Source organism: Diabrotica virgifera, chromosome 6 (genome assembly GCF_917563875.1).
Source record: "Diabrotica virgifera virgifera chromosome 6, PGI_DIABVI_V3a".
In the NCBI taxonomy this organism is placed as follows: Eukaryota; Metazoa; Arthropoda; class Insecta; order Coleoptera; family Chrysomelidae; genus Diabrotica; species Diabrotica virgifera.
Window position 1 is genome coordinate 140548935 of NC_065448.1, and position 12767 is coordinate 140561701.

At 33.9% G+C, this 12767-nt stretch overlaps 1 protein-coding gene across 1 annotated transcript in view; it reads right to left on the bottom strand.

Moving 5' to 3' along the window:
• Positions 1-354: 354 nt before the first annotated feature.
• The window catches only part of LOC114325322 (uncharacterized), a 63141-nt gene continuing 50728 nt past the window's right edge, over positions 355-12767 (bottom strand). Inside the window, exon 5 of the mRNA XM_050654048.1 lies at positions 355-1201. Coding sequence (XP_050510005.1) covers positions 512-1201 — 690 coding nt within the window. The 3' untranslated portion in view covers positions 355-511. The remainder of the gene's footprint in view (positions 1202-12767) is intronic.

Consider the following 12767-nt stretch of genomic DNA (forward strand, 5'->3'; position numbering starts at 1 on the left):
AATGGATGGTTGACATATAAATGGGTGAGTCTTTTTCTGAACTTTAAGATGGGAGTTGGCCCAATTTTCAATTCAGTCAGATTTAGAAAATCGAAAATTTCGTGTATATATAGTGTCGCGTGTAGGGGGTGTAGGTGTGCGCCACTGGCGAGAACTGCCGTTCTCTGGTAATACTGACAGTGGCAGTTTTAAAGCTTCCATACCATTGAGAATTTTACTACAGCTAATTTACCGTGCAAAAAAGGAAAAGTAGAAATAGGAGAGTAAGTGTCGAAATCGGAGGTGAAAATCTTCAGTAACTATAATATGCAGGTAATCCAAACTCTTAACACGAGTCGATAAAAACTGCAGTCCTTAAGCCTGGATAATTTATTAAGTACTTAATTGTATACAATTTCAAATTAGTAAACATAATTTATTGAAATATAAATAAATTTTTTTATTATTTTATAAACTATTCATTTGGTTTCTCTTATCGTTGCTATTCAGTTCTTACAATAAACTAAAAAGTTTATGTTGTGATATGCGGTTGTATACTAGTATCGTAACAAAAAGCTGGTATACTTTTTAAAATTGCTCCACCAAAAACTCTAACTGGTGTATGATTCCAATTAACTAAAACTCCCTTTCCACTCAAAGGCGATCCTTTTCTATAACCGCAATCGAGACTTAACTCTACCAGAAGGAGTCCAAGAGATTTTCTTGTTTCTCCCACTTCGTTTAAATGATATCTATCAGAGGATCTTCTGTTGGTTATTTTGTATCCTTTTGTAAATTGAGGTTTTTGAAGGACCCTAACCCTGGCTGGCTCACTAGAAAATAGATTTCTAAAGAGATCAAGGATTCCTTTTGGATTTCGTTTTGCATCAACTGCAGTATACCCGGAAGAATCCGGTTGAATATACTCCTCATCGGGTATGGTTTTATATTTTTCCAATCCACCATAATCCACCTCTTGCGCTATTTCTGAGATCTGATGCGGCTCTATCTTAACTTGTGGGTGTGTTTTGTGTTGAGGTTTCTGATACTTGCGGTTGCTAGAAAACTGGTTATTATGTTTTTGGTTATTGATAGTTGAAGATAATACAAAGTTAAAACCCGATATATCTCCTTCTATTCCATCATCGAGTCCTTTGTCAAAATCAGTATATTCTTGTCCGATAACTATGTCGCCTCCTCCTTTAATGAACGACCCTCTTAACTGAAAAGAAAAATTGCATTTAGATTAAAAATATTCAGAAACTCTCTTAATTATGAGATAAAAAGTTTTTAAATTATATACAGGGTGTTTGGTAATAAATGGGTCATAGCTTAACCTTAGATTTCTGAGCTTAAAATAGGTCGATTTAAGCTAATTTACCTTAGTACGAAAGTTGATAATAACCGAAATACAGGGTGTCAAAGTTAAACTTTTATTTAATTTATTTTTGAATATTTCCTGACAGGCATGGGATAACAATACGAAATTTGGTAAGTGGGGTTTTTTTGGAACGAGAAACCTAGATTCCCCACCAAAAATTATATATTGCCCAGAGGGCGCCACATACGTTTTTCAGCGCTCATTTAATAGGTTAAAATTTTTTTATTCCCCATTCTACATCATTTTAAGATAAAAACTTTTATTCCACTATTATGTTTACTTAAAAAAGGTATACTACATTTATCTCTCTAAACTCCACCGTTTTTGACATAAACGCATTTTAAATCTATGATGCAAACATCAATTTTTTGCATTTCATTGTAGTTACTAAAAACCATTTGATATATCCTTGTCATACTTAGCAGCAAGTGAAGGTAATAATATATCTTATTAAATTATGCTAAACAAGCGTTTCTGGCTAATACCAGTGGCGTACGACGAGGGACAAAGAATGGCTGACCCTTCCCAAATTCTACGCCACTGGGGAATTGTTATTTTAGTGCAATTTTTGGATTCTTCAATACTTTCTATGTAAATAATATACTCTTCATTCGTAACGATAAAATTATTAGTTTTCGAGATATTTGAAATTAAAAACGAAGTGGCATAATACATTAATCAAACAACTGTGCCGTTTCATAAACTTCAAATATCTCTAAAACTAATGACTTATCGTTATGAATGAAGGGTACATTATTTACATACAAAGTATTGGCGAATCTGTAACCTGTCACACTTTTACATGTCGATGTCGTACGCTTCTGGTAGTACATACACTTTCTGCCAAGTATGATAATAGTTTAAGAGCTGGGACCTGGGACCGGATTGTGTGCGTGATAAGTAATATGGAAAAACTATACGAGGATATGTTGAATCAGTTGTGTACATGGCTTTCCCCAACGGCCGGAAACCAGAGTGGAGGACGAGGGTAGTTATAAGGGGTCAAAGTCGAGGTTTTTATTATTTTTTTTTTGTGACGCTCATGATCGAGATAGTGCACCAAAATTTGAGACTAAGTAGGTCATGACGTAACTAAGTAAGATCTCCAGTGGTGTAACACTGCGTGGCCGACAAAGGAGTGGGGCAGGAGTGAATTTAAAAAATATAAGCGATTTTTTGCGACGTTCGTGATTGAGATAGTGCACCAAAATTTGGGAATAAGTAGACCATGACATAACTAAGTAAAATCCCCAGAGGCGGAAACCAGAGTGTGGGACGATGGTAGTTATAAGGGGTAAAAGTCGCGGTTTTTATTATTTTTTTTTTGTGACGCTAATGATGGAGATAGTGCACCAAAATTTTGGAGTAAGTAGGTCATGACGTAGCAAAGTAAAATCTCCAGGGGCGGAACGCTGCTTGGGGTACAGAGGGGTGGTAGGCAGGGGTGACTATAAAAATATAAGGGGTTTTTTTGCCGTTCGTGATCGAGATAGTGCACCAAAATTTGGGAATAAGTAGATCATGACATTACTAAATAAATTCTCCAGGGGAGGAACGCTGCGTGGGCGACAAATGTTGTGCTGCGTCACAAAAAAAAAATAATACAAACTGCGACTTTGACCCCTTAAAACTACCCTCATCCCCAACTCTGGTTTCCGCTCCTGGAGATTTTGATTAGTTACGTCATGATCTACTTACTTCCAAATTTTGGTTCACTATCTCGATCACGAACGTCACAAAAAATCCCCTATAATTTTTATATTCACTCATGCTCTACTCCTTTGTCGGCCACGCAGCGTTCCGCCCCTGGAGATTTTACTTAGTTACGTCATGACCTAGTTATTCCCAAATTTTGGGTGCACTATCTCAATCATGAGCGTCACAAAAAAAATAAAAAGCGCGATTTTGACCCCGTATAACTACCCTCGTTCCCCCTCTGGTTTCCGGCTCTGGAGATTTTACTTAGCTATGTCATGGTCTACTTATTCCCAAATTTTGGTGCACTATCCCAATCACGCAGCGTTCCACCCCTGGAGATTTTACTTGGTTACGTCATGACCTACTTATTCCCAAATTTTGGTGCATCCCCAAATCTCGATCATGAGCGTCACAAAAAAAAATTATAAAAACCGCGATTTTGACCCCTTATAACTACCCTCGTTCCCCACTCTGGTTTCCGACCGTTGGGGAAAGTCATGTACACAACTAATTCAACATATCCCCGTATAGTTTTTCCATATTACTTATCACGCACAAAATCCGCTTCTAGCTCTCCGACTATAAGGATAAAGGACTCCACTAATAAGTTGGAGCCCTTCGAAATGGGAACCTTGTGAAGAATGTTCCGCATACCATGGAGAGATAGGTTGAGAGACGAGGAAATTTTAAGAAGAGAAAATAGTGAGAGATAATTGCTCAAGTTCGTCAAGGTATGAAAAATTGTATACTTGGGCTATATCCTGGGAGGTGAAAATACGCAATCCTTCAACTAATTATCCAGGGAAAGATTAAGGGCAAAAGCGGAGTAGGTCGCAAATAAATCTCATGTCTACGAAATATAAAGAACTGGACAGGGATAAATAACTGGCTAGCTTTTATATGCCGCAAAAGACAGACGTCTGACCTTCGCCAGATAATTCGCCAACGCTTTATATAGGTGCACGGAACTATAAGAAGAAAATAAAGGACTAAGAATCAGTCTACACAGTTTGTTTATCGACAAACAGTGAAATTGAAATTAACGAATCTTTGTTACTTTTCACAAATTAATACGTACTATTACAACGAAATCATTAATAGACAGGGTATTTAGGAAAAAATAAATCGATTTTTAAATACACCAGCCATTGACTTAAACTTTTTGCATTGTATTTGGCATCAGGCTAGGAAAAAGTCTAAAATATAAATGGATATAGGAATTGAGTCAATACTCGCAATCTTAAAGTTTGTATATTTTATAATAGTTGTTATACAATCATGGGGCAACCGGTTTCGAGTCTTACAATTTATGACTCATCTTCAGGCCCAGTACAGAAAGTCTTCACAATACAAACTACAAGCCAAAATCACAAAAAGAGACAAACATCTACATATACTTACATAAAAAACATAACAAACAACTATGTCTATAAGTACACACGAACAAATACCAAATTCCACATTGAACAATATATCAAATAATTAAGAGACAGAGTTATTTGACTAGTCAGCTGTTTTGATGGGGCTGGTGACTTCCACGTCCACGTACATCTTTAGCTGTAGGACGGTTTCCGTAATTGATATGTAAGTACATACCTATTACTACAAACTTTATGTGTTTTTTGATTATATACCATCTTGTCAAGACTCCATCAACCCTTAACTATTGATGGTAGTATATATTAAATTATATACCAAGCAATTCTCATCAGTAGGGAGCGGATTTATATGCGAGCAATTTTGATGAAATATGCGCATATATATGCAGTAAAAAATTCCGAAATATGCCCAAGATATGCACAATCATTTCAAAAACTGCGCATTGTGAGAAACCACATAATATTTATCTAAAATAAAATAAATGTATCGATTTTCCACTATCTTCTTGATTTTTTTATGGTGTCGTTGTAAAGAGGTAGGTAATTTTTTTTTGTACTTTCATCGGGAACACTTTTCTTGGAATATATTTCCAAAAAACTTTTAAACATAGGATTTTCCAATTTTTTCAAAGGTATGTTTACACAAATCATCACCTCGGATAAATGTGAATTAAATTTATATTGCTCATTGGATGAAGTCATCAACGATTGTCTACTGTCAAAGTATAACTGATCGATGATCAACTTTCGACTCGCTCATCTTCTTGCATTTTGACTTATGTAGTTCTGTCCCGACGTTCTTTGTAACCGAACATTTTCGCTAAGATGTTATCTACGACAATAACACATACTTTTTCAAACTGTTTAAACTTAAAATGTTGAGGAAGCAGCCAAATATTATATATTAAAGAAAAAAGATGAAGAAAGCAATCTTAAACTCACCATTTTCCTACATCTTTTGCAGAATACTGTTCCATTGGTTTAAGAAGCTGGGTATAGTTTCTGATCCGGGAATAAACCAAGTTAGAATTTTTCGGCATATTGCACTATTCACAAAGAGAAGTAATTTTACACAAAAACTCGCTTTGAAAGACTAAAGATGACTAATTTTACTGATTTACGGGATCTAATTTAAATGAAATTTAAATTTCCGTTAGAGAATCGTAAAACGATTAGTGGAGTCAATGAAGGTTTTCACCTCCGATTTCGTTGAACCTCCATCGATTTTCATGAAAATTGGTAAGTATGTAGAGGACACCTCAAGAAACAAAGGTGACATGGTGCTAACTTGCGCTTTTACCCTGGGGGGGGATGCCACCCCTCATGAATAGAAGAATGAAAAATGAAACATACGTCATTTCCACAAAAATTAAAATTTATAGTAACCCATTTAAAACTTTAATAACTGTAACTCTAATAACTTCAACAATTTTGACCGGTTTAGAATGCATATTTTTGAAAAAAAAATACGATTAAAAAAATTAGAATTTTTCAAATTTTCGTGAATTTTATTTTCTTTTGATAATAACTCCAAAAATACTCGATATAGTTAAAAAATGGTAGAGAACAAAATTTTAGTTTTAACTTTATTTAAGCTTTTTCTTTTTTTAATATTTTTTACGACAAAAAATAACCGATATAGAAACATTTAAAACATAAATTTTACTGCGAGAACCATGTAACCGGGGCCCTTTCACCTTGAATTTAAAAAAAATAAAGGATTTAGAAAATTATGTTTAATACAGTGTTATAGAACTTTTACTTAGCTTTGTAATGGTTTTTGGATAAAACTCATATTTCAAAATTTAACGGAGTTATTTTAAAAAAAAACAATAACATTTTCTTTGAAAAAAATTTATAGCGGAGATTTTTTATGTATACAGGTTGTGGGAAGTCCAATTAGTCGTTTGTTGTAGGAGATACGAAAAAAGTTTATTTAGGTGAGATTGGGGCATAGATAATATCAGAATTTAAATACATTTCCAAATATACAGGGCCACCCATATTGACAGGGTGAAACAAAATTATCTTTTGTTTAATGGAACACCCTGTATATTTTTACATTTTTGAATTCTCCTCTATGTTTTATTTCTTAAAATATTAGGTTTTGTGATGTTATACGAAGTAGTTTAAAAGATAATTACGTTTTTATTTTCAAATTTCATAGCAATATTCACCCCCTGTATAATTGTAGTGATTTGACATCAGAAAATCAATTTATGTGCAAGTGATTTTTAATATAATCTATTATTGTTAAAAATTATTAATCTAGCAAAACGTTTAATTTTAGCTAATACAGGGTTGGTCGAAACTGAATGAGTGTTTTCTCAAAGTTTGAGAGTATGAGTTTTCTCAAACGGAGCAGCCTGTAATGCCTGTAATGAGCATTGTAATGAAATGCTATTGTATGGCACTTTATTATTTCCCACCCTGCCAGTGAGAACTGAATTTATTTTTGAAATCCCTAACTTTATGTCTTTAATTATTTTAAATATTGTAAACGATTAAAAAACAATCAAATTAAATTGAAATGAATAACCAGTGTATATCTTCCACATTTACTTCATATTTCACGTAGCCTGTACCATAACATTGCACAGATTATTATCCCTGTATAGCAACGATATACCATGAATGTGAATTCATACTTGAGAAATGTCCTATATCCAGTCTCACAAAAAAAAGGGATTCCTCAAACATAATATATATGCAGACAAAATCAGCCAAAGTGATTTGCGATATCTAATTAAAGGCCCTACCAAGTTGGTTTTGTTGAATATAGCATGGAAGCACGACGATACTTTAGTGATAAGCGTATTTTTCGTAGTAGCTATAGTATGTTATTTTATATTATGTATTACCTATATTAAATTAGTTTTAGTATGTTTCGTTTATCTAAAAAAATGTAAAACAAACAAAAATTCTGTTTTTCTTGTAGTTGTTTTTTCGTATAGATATTGTTTTATATTGTAGTAAATTGAATTTAGTTTTAGTATGTTCCGTTTGTTTGTAGAATTATATTTAATTAGATTTGCTTTAATTCCTAAAATAAATAAATTTTCAATTATATTTTATGTATTTGTGGAAAAGGAAACCTAGCATTAGCGGTCACATTTCTATAACAGCCAATTGTTTTCTATTTTTAGTGGCCGTGATTGTCAGGTTTTACTGTACGAATAATATTTTATTAAATTATGAAATATTATTTAAATAAAAAATTTATAAACTTGATAAAAGAAAGTTTGCTTAGAATTTACTCCTCTATCTAATTATGGGGTTATTTTTAATAAAATAGTGTTCACCCATGAGAAGGGGTAACATCCATCCCCAGGATAAAAGCGCAAGTTGGTACCACATCATTTTTGTTTCTTGAGGTATCCTCTAACTACTTACCAATTTTCATGAAAATTGATGGAGGTTCAACGAAATCAGGGGTGAAAACCTTCAGTGACTGCCTTTTTGGAAATATAAAAGATTAATTTTTTTCGTGATTGTCGATTTGCTAATTTTCCGATTTTTGGTTGCTATAAGGTTTAAAAAATTAATAAAAATTATAAATCATGCACATAAATGTAAAAAAATATTTATTTTACTTAATTAAACGAGATTGCTTGAGCCAGAATGCTGAAATCTGCATTTTTATCATTAAAAAAAAAAGGTGGATTTCACTCCTAAAATGCAGAAAGCGCAACTTGGTGCCATATCACTTTTGTTTTTTGAAGTATCCTCTAACTAATCAACAATTTTCATGAAAATCGATGAAGGTTCAAAGAAATCGTGGGTGAAAACATTCAGTGACTACACTTTCAGAAATATAGAAGAATAAGTTTTTCGTGATTTTCGACTTGTTAATTTTCGGATTTTTTGTTGCTATAAGGTTTGAAAAATTAAAAAAAAAATGTAATTCATGCACATAAATATAAAAAAAATATTTATTTTTCTTAATTAAACGAGATTACTTGCGCCAAAATGCGGAAATCTGCATTTTTTACAATTTAAAAAGTAGGGGTGTATTGCACCCCTAAAATGCAAAAGCGCAAGTTGATGCTATATAACTTTTATTGCTTGAGGTATCCTCTAACTATTTACCGATTTTCATGAAAATCGATGAAGGTTCAACGATGGCACTATGTCACCTTTATTCCTTGAGGTATCCTTTAACCACTCACCAATTTTTATGAAAATCGATGGAGGTTCAACGAAATCTGAGGTAATAACTCATATCCACCTTTGACTCCACTAGATGTTTAGACGTGTAAATACTCTCTTAATAATAGGGTATTTAACATCCTACAATTATTTTATGACAGCGTACTATACGCACTTTGTGGGTAAATATCGGGTGTTTTCTAAAAAAAACCGAAAATGTAGTGAGTGATTTTAGGTAGTTTTCGAAAAGATATGACAGCATGTGCGGGGGAATATTTTGTGACGAATTAAAAAATTTTAGAATTTTTCCGTTTGGACAAAAATGTTTTTAAATAGACACATAATATGCACATTTCTTTAAAAATATGCAAAATTTGGTAAAGTTCTCAAATATGCGAAATATGCAAGCAATATGCATTTAGCATAAAATCCGCTCCCTACTCATCAGATTGGTCACTCCCAATGGCTAAATGTCTCAGTATACACTCTATAGACTATTAACTTCAATACTCTACAGTGGTTTGGCTTTATTGTCTGTAATTTAAACCAAGACATAGTTGTTGTTTTTTATGTTTTTTATGTATGTACATGTACATGTTTGTCTCTTTTTGCGATTTTAGCTTGTAGTTTGTATTGTGAAAACTTTTTGTACTGGGCCTGAAGATGAGTCATAAATTGTAAGACTCAAAACCGGTTGCCCCATGATTATGTAACAACTATTAAAATACAAACTTAAGATTGTGAGTATTGACTCAATTCCTATATCTAATTGTATAATGGACTCGCATTGGCAACCCTTTTATCATTTTTTAAAATATAAAAATAGGTGGAAATGCATAATTACACCAACAATGAATAATATGCACCCAAAAGTGCATAAACATGTTAAAATCGGTATATTAAGGACATATTTTATTAGTCGGGAGATTTTTGGGGTTACTGAACATGACTGTGCCATCAGAAGCGACCTCCGGAGCACCTGGTGCTCTGAATTACTGCTAAGGTACGTCAACTGGAGTTTCAAAGGTTTTCGGCACTAAATTGATGTAAAAAGAATATTCGAGGGTTTTTGGGATTGCTAAACACGAATACGTCATCAGAACAGATCCCTGGAGCACCTGGTGCTCAGGGTCACTTCCGGAGTTTCGAATGTTTTTAACACACAATGTATACAAACAGATTATTCGGTGGCTTTGCGGTGGCTGAACATGAATATGACATCAGAACCGTCCTTTAGAGCACCTAGTGCCCTGGGTGACTGCTATGCACGTCATCTTCTGGAATTTCGAAGCTTTTCGACACTATATCGATACAAACAGAGTACTCGGGGGTATAAAAAGATTTGGACATGTTTATGCACTTTTGCATTGCATTTCCACCCATTTTTTTTTATTGTAGACGTTGTTCATGACGTCATCCCAAACACAATACAAAAACTGTAGATAGGTGCTGTATTTAAAAATGGATATATTCTAGTGTTTTTTTTTTGTTCTAAATGTCCTGGTCTATAAATGGAAGCTACTGGAGAATTTGATGATATACAAGGTAGAATTGAATCGCAAAATATTGTGAAAATCATGTGAGGAAGATCAAATATGTATATTTATTTATTTAGCGTATGGCTTAAGTATATCACAGAATATATTTAGATTTATGCATTATACAATGCATCACAAACAAATGTCCAGTTTTTTTATATATCCAATTGACCCTTCGGTTGCCATTACAAAGTCTATAGGGTCGCCTGTGTATGCTCTGCGTGGGCAGTCCTGAACAATGTGACTGATCGTCTGTCTTGCAGCGCCGCAGTCACAAGAAGGCGAGGGAAGTTTACCCCATCTGTAGAGGGAGTCGGCGCATCTTCCACAGTTTGTTCGAATTCGATTAGGGGCTGCCCAAATCTTACGGGGACGTTCAAATTCGCTAGGTTTTACTATGATGTCCGGTAGACTATGGTAATGCGGAGCTGTCTTACTTTCCCAATCTTCTCTCCATCGGGTATTTAAGTCAAAGTTGGATTGCTGCAGCGCTTGAGCAGATTGTAGAGGGAGTAACCTGGATTGGAGACGGTTTCCAAGAATATCGGAGATGTCTTTGTGTACTAGAAGCTAGCGACTGTCCATTATTTTGTTATATTCTTTAACCAATGCATGTTCGCGGCGTAGGTTGGGTGGTGCTATATTACCAAGGGTAGGTAGCCATATTGTAGGGGTGGGCTTAATTGTGCCTGTTATCATACGCATAGCACGGTTTAGTTGGGTGTCGACCAGGTGGGTATGCCTGCTATTTAGCCACACTGGTGCACAGTATTCTGCCACCGGATATATCAGGCCAAGAGCAGAGGATCTTAAAGATGATGCTGTTGACCCCCATGTAGTGCCGCAGAGTTTCTGTATTATATTGTTGCGTGTTTTCAATTTTGCTGCTGCTTTCGTCAGGTGTTCTCTGGATGTGAGCGTTCTGTCTAGAGTAACCCCAAGGTATTTCGGGTATTTATTGTGTTTCAAATATGTGTAATAAATGGCTGACAGCAAAGGGCATTTCCGATCGACAACAGTCCAAAGGCTTAAAAAAGGAAGTAAATAAAGTGGTAAAAATATTAACAACGAGATGTTGAATAAAGCCTGCAATAACGTAGAGAATTTTTTGAGTAACGCCAACAGTAAAGACGCCTGGAAAAAACAATAAATTAGAGGTAGTAGAATAGATTGATAGAAAGGAACGACGTAGTATTTCAAGACAGTGGATATAAAAAATATGATATTTCCGAGACTCTTTGATACTTCCGAGACTCTATTTCGGTTGAGCTGTTTTTCGATTCAGAGGAGTGCACGCTAGCGCTGTTGAAAAAGCCTGAAACGGTGGAAACAGCTGTCCGGAGATTGTGCATCCCTCTGAATCAAAAACAAGCAAAACCATCATTTACTTATGATATTTCCGACTACGAGAAACTGAACTCATAGCAGAATAAATTGACTAATACGCTAATGGTATTAAAAATGGGAAGGAACTTCATACTTATGGTACATTTCAGGTGGTACGTTCATTTTGTCTACATGATACTACAGTTTATGATTATTTTCTCGTTAAACGTGTCCTAATCGTCTTAACCGATACTCTCTTAGTAGGCTATTGATTATGTACTATAGAAAGGAACTACAACGTTAACGGGTTTTTATTATTTCGTATGGTTAATGAATCTCTATATATGAAAAAACCGCGGAGTGCTACCATTTAAAGGGGTGCGTTTTTGAGAAATGGGTGAATTAGTCCCTGGGCACAGGTTACATTAGGGTGAGTTATATGCACTTTTAGTACAAACACGTCTACATAAAACATGTTCCTGGTTAAATTTCCTATATAAATATAACTTTTTAAAGTCAAAGATACTTTTTTTTACAAAAATATATTCAAAAGAAAAAGCACAAAGAAAACCCAAAAGAAAGAAATTTTGTTTTTTGTCCCATAACTTTTGTCCACGGGGATATATGTATAGACATTGCTTCACAGAATAAAAACTTAAATATTTTCTCTTTAAAATGATGTTTGGTAGAGGTCATTAGGATTTACAGTTTTCGAAATATGATTTTTCAAAGTTCGCCACTCACAGCAATTTTGGACAATTTTCCTTGTTATTTCTCAAATATTGTTCTGTAATTTTTTTCTACGTAACTTTAGGCATATGCAATGATACATGTAAGAGGAATAGAAATAAATTACCTTTAAAATGTTCTACTGTATAATGGTGTACGACTTCTTTTAAAGAGGTTATCTTTTTCAAGACTTTATACTTTTAACGAGTTTTTATATTTTTTACGATTATTTTTTAAATTTCCCATTAAAACTGTTTTTTTCTACATTTAGGTATATATTATATAATCAAAAAGAAAGCTTATTCTGTTTACTTTACAATAGTGTATTATAAAAAATTCTAGGGATATTTTTTAATAAGATATGCTTTTTCAAAATGTAATAAGTAGGTACTTGCAACGATTTTTGATTTTAGGATTATTTTTTAAATTCCTCATTATAACTTTTTTATGTGATTGTGTGTTATGATTGAATATTAATTTTTATAGGTAATACTTTGGATCCGCTTGACTCGGCCGGGCAAACTTCAAAATGTGGATTAATTCCAATATTTACTATCAAAGCTCCTGCACCACAAGCTTTGCTTGAAA